The sequence below is a fragment of the Sapajus apella genome, unplaced genomic scaffold (assembly GCF_009761245.1).
Source record: "Sapajus apella isolate SASKATOON/1434 unplaced genomic scaffold, GSC_monkey_1.0 scaffold185, whole genome shotgun sequence".
NCBI classification, from domain to species: domain Eukaryota; kingdom Metazoa; phylum Chordata; class Mammalia; order Primates; family Cebidae; genus Sapajus; species Sapajus apella.
Window position 1 is genome coordinate 31,067 of NW_022437125.1, and position 6,930 is coordinate 37,996.

A 6,930-nucleotide genomic window follows, 5' to 3' on the forward strand; every position below is an offset into this window, starting at 1 on the left:
GTGAAGAAAACAGGACACCAAATACAAGCCAGAGGGGGACTCCGTTTTCTTTTCTTGTTACAGTTGGGTGTCACTCCGTCACACAGGCTGGAATGCAGTGGTGTGATCATAGCTCAGTACAGCCTCAAACTCCTGGCCTCATGAGAGCAATCCTCCCACCTCAGCCTCCTGAGTTGTTGGGACTATAGGTACGAGCCATGCGCCTAGCTCACTATCTTTTTAATTAAAAAAAGTTATTTTAGGGACAGAGTCTCACTCTCTTGCCCAGGCTGGAGCGCAGTGGTGTGATCACAGCTCACTGCAGCCTGGGAACTCTTGGCTTCAAATGATCCTCCTGTTTTAGCCTCCTGAATAGCTGAGACTACAGGCACGCACCACCCTGGCTGGCTAATATTTGAAAATTCTTGTGTAGAGACAAGGTTTTGCCACGCTGCCCAGGCTGGTCTTGAACTCCTGGCTTCAAGTGATCATCCTACTTTGGCTTCCCAAAGTGTTGGGATTACAGGCATGAGCCACTGCATCCATCCAGCCACATCCTTGCAAGAGACAGAAGAAAGACACAGACACAGAGGGGAAGGCCAAGTGCCGACAGAGGCAGTGATGAGTGATGCAGCCGCAAGCCACGGAATACCTGGAACCCCCAGAAGCCAGAAGATGCAGGAAACATCCTGCCCTAAAGCGTTTTTTTTTTTTTTTTTTTTTTTGAGATGGAGTCTCCCTCCATCACCCAGGCTGGAGTGTAGTGGCACGATCTCAGCTCACTGCTACCTCCAGCTCCCGAGTTCAAGTGATTCTCCTGCAGCCTCCTCAGTGGCTGGGATTATAGGTATGTGTCATCATGCACAGCTAATTTTATTTTTTTTTGAGATGGAGTCTCTCTGTCACCCAGGCTGGAGTGCAGTGGTACAATTGCAACTCACTGCAAATACCTCCGCCTCCTGGGTTCAAGCAATTCTCCTGCCTCAGTCTCCCGAGTAGCTGTGACTGCAGGCGTGCACCACCGTGACTGGCTAATTTTTGTATTGTTAGTTGAGATGGGGATTCGCCACATAGGCCAGGCTGGTCTCAGACTCCTAACCTTGTGATCCACGTGCCTCGGCCTCCCAAAGTGCTGGGATTCCAGGTGTGAGCCACCGCATGTGGCAATTTTTCTATTTTTATTACAGACGGGGTTTCGCCATGTTGGTCAGGCTGGTCTCAAACTCGTGACCTCACATGATCCACCCACCTTGGCCTCCCAAAGTGCTGGGATTACAGAAGTGAGCTACCATGCCCAGCCTCCTCATGCAGTTTCTACTGAGCAAATGCCTTCCTGAGCATGCTTTGTCAATGTGACCGGTATAGGAGGTCACACTGCTGCGAGGCTCTGGCAGGGACCTTGGGCATCCTCTGGTGGCCTGAGTCTTCCCCAAGCCCCATACTTACTTAGAGTCGACCTGGGAGCCTGGGGACAGCCCTGCATCTGGGCCAGAGGATGCGTCGCCTGACTTCTTCTTCTGGACAACCGGCCTCTTCGAGTTTTGATCTCCATCCGTGGTTTCCGATGCAGGCTGCAAGATGGTGGAGGAGGGGCTGCTAAGGAAAGGCTGGCAGGCCTGTGCGAGCCAGGGAAGCCTCTGTCCTACCGTCACTTCCTATTTTTTTTTTTTTGAGACCAAGTCTCACTCTGTCCCCCAGGCTGGAGTGCGGTGGCTTGGTCTTGGCTCACCGCAACCTCCACCATCCCACCTCCAGGTTCAAGCGATTCTCCTGCCTCAGCCTCCTGAGTAGCTGGGATTACAGGCGCATGCTACCACGCCTGGCTAACTTGTATTTTTAGTAGAGACGGGGGTTGTGCCACATTGCTGTTACCTGAGCCTTGGCCGGGGACGGGAGGAGCTTGGAGACGTCGCTCGTGGAAAAGGAGATGCGCCTCTCCCTGCGAGATCAGAAATGTGGCTTTTACTGACCAAGTGAGTCGGCGCCGTTCTTGTCTTAGCGGTTCTTGGGGTCTCACTTGGGCGGTTCTGCCCCCCCCACCCCAGGGGCACTTGGCAATGTCTAGAGAGTTTTGGTTGTCACCACCGAGGTGGGGGGAAGGAGTGGGTGGGTACTTCTGGCATCTGCTGAGTGGAGGCCAGGGATGCTCCTCAGTACCCTAGAGAATGGTCTCCACCCCAGAGACTGACCCAGCCCCGGATGTTGACAGTGTGGAGGGTAGGAAACCTTGACTTAGCACAAGAGACCCTGTCTATCCGTCTGTCCATCCGTCCATCCCTCTGTTCATTGTCTCTGTCTTCCACCGATCCATCCTCTTTATCTGTCTTCCATCCATCTCTTCCTCTATCATCTCTACCCATCTTTTTTTGAGACGGAGTTTCACTCTTGTCACCAAAGCTGGAGTGCAATGGCCCGATCTCAGCTCACTGCAACCTCCGCCCCCAGGTTCAAGAGATTCTCCTGCCCCAGCATCCCAAGTAGCTGGGACTACAAGTGGGAGCCACCATGCCTGGCTAACTTTTTGTATTTTTTTTTTTTTGAGACGGAGTTTCACTCATGTTACCCAGGCTGGAGTGCAATGGCGCGATCTCGGCTCACGGCAACCTCCGCCTCCTGGGTTCAGGCAATTCTCCTGCCTCAGCCTCCTGAGTAGCTGGGATTATAGGCACGCACCACCATGCCCAGCTAATGTTTTGTATTTTTAGTAGAGACGGGGTTTCACCATGTTGACCAGGATGGTCTCGATCTCTTGACCTCGTGATCCACCCGCCTCGGCCTCCCAAAGTGCTGGGATTACAGGCTTGAGCCACCGCGCCCGGCACTTTTTGTATTTTTAGTAGAGACGGGGTTTCACCGTGTTAGCCAGGATGGCCTCAATCTCCTGACCTCGTGATCCGCCTGCCTCAGTCTCCCAAAGTGCTGGGATTACAGGCATCAGCCACCATGCCCGGCCGAGCCCCTGCTCCATTAACCCCAAGGAGTGTAGTTTAGTCCTGTCCATCAATTAGAACTCAAGGCCCAAGACTGCTAGGGAGTGGGAAAGCAGGGCCTGACCTGAGGAACCACCTCCCCAAGGCCGGGGTCTTTCTGTATGAGCACAGCTCCTTCAGGGCCTCTCAAGGCTCCGGGTCCCAGCCTGGGCCCTGGCTGGGTGCCTTGGCTTCACTTGGCCTTTTGCATGCCCTGCTCGTCCTCCTCCCTTGGGGCTCCCACATACCCACTGGGTATGATGACTTGTGCTCCCGGGATGTGTGGCACCGCCCCTGGCCTGGACCCCGGTGCTCAGACAAAGAGGCTGTAGGGCTTACTCTGTGGGCGTGAGGGTGGCTCCCGCGACCCGGTGTCTGTCGCTGAGGTCCAGGGACTGGCTGAGCATGGTGCTGGGGCTGGTGGCGGCCACCAGCTTCTTGCCCCGCCACAGCTCCACGGCGTTGGCCAGCCGCTCGGCGTCCAGGTACCGCTGGATCTGTGTGGAGCCCCCAGGGCTGTCGGGCTTCTCCTGAGCCCTCAGGCTGCCGCATGGTTTACTACTGTCCTCGGGGGTCCCAGGGGCGCTGCTGGGGGCCGGTGGGCTGACCCTGCCGTCCAAGGCCAGGCTGGTCGGCCGCTCCACCTGGCCAGGCCTGGGGCTCCCACCCGGTGGCGCCTTCTCAGTGTCTGTGGAGACCCTGCCGACTGCCATGGCCGGGGGCTGTTCCGTGGGCTGCTTCTCAGATGTGTCCTCAGCCTCCGTCTCCACGACTAGAAGGGTTTCATCTTCTCTGCTCTCCTTTTCGTCTTCTGGGAGGCTCAACCCTTGGTCCTGGGTGACCCTTTTGGAAGGTTCTCTGAGGGCACTCTCCTCCTTGCAAGACTGGACGTGTTTGTTCTGGAACTTGACATGCTCCAGCCCTCTTTGCCGACGTGACTCACGCTTCTCCCGGCTGCTGGGGACTTTCTCGTGACTTTCAGCCACCACGGTTTTCTGTGAGGGGAGGGTCTTCTCCGGGCTTGGGGCCTCCTTCTCGGGTGGGGAGTGCTCTGGGGGGGACCTGTCGCCTGGCCACACCTCAGGCTCCGACACCAGGTGCCCGCCATCCTCTGTAGGCTCCGGCCCCGGCTCAGCTCCCTGCCTGCCGGCTGCCCGCTCCGGCCCGTCCTCAGTGCCTGCTCTTGCAGCTTCCCGGGCTTCTCTCTCCTTCTCCTCCGCCTTCTGCTTCTCCGAGATCATCTGGCTGAAGCTGGAGTGAGGAAAAAGCAGAGAGCTGGTTCAGAAACAAACACTCCCTCCACCTCCCTCCAAGTTCCGGCAGGACCCCAGCCTGACCTCAGGTGATCTGCCCGCCTCGGCGTCCCAAAGTGCTGGGATTAAAGGTGTGAGCCACTGCGCCCAGTCTGTTTTGTTTTAAATTTTATTTATTTATTTTTTGAGAAGTAGTCTTGCTCCGTCACCCAGGCTGGAGTGCAGTGGCACGATCTTGGCTCGCTGCAACCTCCGCCTCTCAGGTTCAAGTGATTCTTGTGCCTCAGCTTCCCTAGTAATTGAGATTACAGACATGCACCACCATGCCTGGTGAATTTTTGTATTTTTAGTAGAGACGGGGTTTTGCCATGTTGGCCAGGCTGGTCTTGAACTCCTGGCCCATGTGATCTGCCTGCCTTGGCCCCCCAAGTGCTGGCCTTACAGGTATGAGCCACTATGCCCAGCTTGTTTTGTTTTTAGAGACAGGTCTGGCTCTGTCACCCAGACTGGAGTACAGTGGCGTGACCATAGCTCACTGCAGCCTCAATATCCCAAGCCCAGGTGATCCTCCCGCCTCAGCTTCCCGAATAGCTGGGACCACAGATGTGTACCACCACACCTAGTTAAGTCTTTAATTTTGTGTTAGGATGGCATCTTGCTATGTTGGCCAGGCTGTTCTCAAACACTTGGACTCAAGTGGTCCTCCCACCTAGGCCTCCCAAAGTGTTGGGATTATAGGCGTGAGCCACTGCACACGGCCTTGGAGGCTTTTGCATGTGTGGGTAGGGCCTGCTTCGGGAGCTGGGACCTTACTTGTGGCAGAGCTGTGTCTGTGTGGGCAGGGGGGAGGTGCACAGCATGCCCGGGTCAGAGGGGCTGGCCTCGGAGCTGTGGGTGCTGGCGCAGGAGCTGCTGATGTCCTCCTGGGGGGTGTTCTGTCCCTGTGAGTGTTGAGCTAGTCCAGGCATTCCCTCCAACCCTGAGTCCAGGTGTTCCCTGACCGACCCAGGTACAGGGGAGTCCCCGGACAGAGAATGGGTGCAGCCAACGGCAAACCAGGGCTTTGTCCCTGAGTGCTGCCTGCCAGCCTCTCTGCAGCCCATGCGTGCCTGGGCATCTGGTTTCCCACCGACCCCTCCCTGTGTCCAGAATGACATCCCCTTAGTGCCACAGGCCAGGTGATATATCATGGGCAGCAATTTGGTGAGTTACCCTCTTGGCTTCTGGAATATTCTGGGGAGCGTGGGCTGGCTCTGCTCACCTCTTGCGCTGCAGATGCCCCCGGCAGAGGCTCTGCAGGTGGATGATGCTCTGTCTCCGGCGCCGGTACAGCCTCCGCTGCCGGTAGCCCCTCCACGCGGCCTGGAGGTACACGGCGGCCTGTGTCCTCTCCAGTGCCCTCCGCACCCGGTAGGACCGCCAGCAGGCCTGGATGGTGATGGCGGCCCGCTTCGTCTGCAGGAAGTGCCGGCGCTCCAGCACCATCCGGAACCAGCTCTGCAGCAGCAGGATTTTCCGCACCACCTCCCGGTGCAGCGTCTCCTGCAGGGCCTGCCTCTCCGTCTCCTTCAGGAAGACCTGGTGGGCACGAAGTCAGGTGGCATCAGCCGAGCTGCCCCCGACACCACCTCTGCGCCTGGGAGGTCCGCATAGTCCACTCCAGAGTGAGACCCAGGCTGGTGTGCTGACTGGCCAGGGCTTGCTTTATTTATGAATTTATGAGACGGAGGCTTGCTTTGTTGCCCAGGCTGGAGTGCAATGGCACGATCTTGGCTCACTGCAACCTCCACTACCCAGGTTCGAGCGATTCTCCTGCCTCAGCCTCCCGAGTAGCTGGGATTACAGGTGTGCGCCACCACGCCCAGCTAATTTTGTATTTTTAGTGGAGACGGGGTTTCACCATGTTGGTCAGGCTGGTTCTGAATTCCTGACCTCAGGTGATCTACCCACTTCGGCCTCCCAAAGTGCTGGGATTACAGGTGTGAGCTACCACACCCAGCCTATTTATTGTTTTTGCGAGATGGAGTCTCGCTCTGTCACCCAGGCTGCAGTGCAGTGGTGAGATCTCAGCTCATTGCAACCTCCGCCTCCTGGGTTCAAGTGATTCGCCTGCGTCAACCTCCCAAGTAGCTGGGACTACAGTTGCCCATCACCAGGCCTGGCTTTTTGTATTTTTAGTAGAGATGGGGTTTCACTATGTTGGCCAGGCTGGCCTTGAACTCCTAGTCTCAAGTGATCTGCCCGCCTTGGCCTCCCAAAAGTGCTGGCATGAGCCACCACACCTGGCCATGGCTTTTTTTTTTTTTTGAGACAGAGTCTCACTCTGTTGCCAGGCTGGAGTGCAGTGGCGCGATCTCGGCTCACTGCAACCTCCGCCTCCCGGGCTCAAGCAATTCTCCTGCCTCAGCCTCCCTAGTGGCTGGCACTATAGGTGTGTGCCCACAGTGAAACCCCATCTCTACTAAAAATACAAAAATTAGTCAGGTGTGGTGGCAGGCACCTGTAATCCCGGCTACTCGGAGGCTGAGGCAGGAAAATGGCTTGAACCCGAGAGGCGGAGGTTGCAGTGAGCCGAGATAGTGCCACCAGACTGCGCGACGGGGCGAGACTCTGCCTCAAAAACAAAAAAAATAGGCCAGGCGCGGTGGCTCACGCCTGTAATCCCAGCACTTTGGGAGGCCGAGGCGGGTGGATCATGAGGTCAAGAGATCGAGACCATCCTGGTCAAC

The 6,930-nt window shown here is 56.8% G+C and overlaps 1 protein-coding gene across 1 annotated transcript in view; it reads right to left on the minus strand.

Annotated features, from left to right (window-relative positions):
- The window catches only part of MYO9B (myosin IXB), a 129,778-nt gene that overhangs the window by 13,263 nt on the left and 109,585 nt on the right, over positions 1-6,930 (minus strand). The window contains exons 20-23 of the mRNA XM_032268719.1: positions 5,463-5,791; positions 3,288-4,199; positions 1,852-1,918; positions 1,426-1,550 (exon numbers count right to left, since the gene is read on the minus strand). Coding sequence (XP_032124610.1) covers positions 1,426-1,550; positions 1,852-1,918; positions 3,288-4,199; positions 5,463-5,791 — 1,433 coding nt within the window. The remainder of the gene's footprint in view (positions 1-1,425; positions 1,551-1,851; positions 1,919-3,287; positions 4,200-5,462; positions 5,792-6,930) is intronic.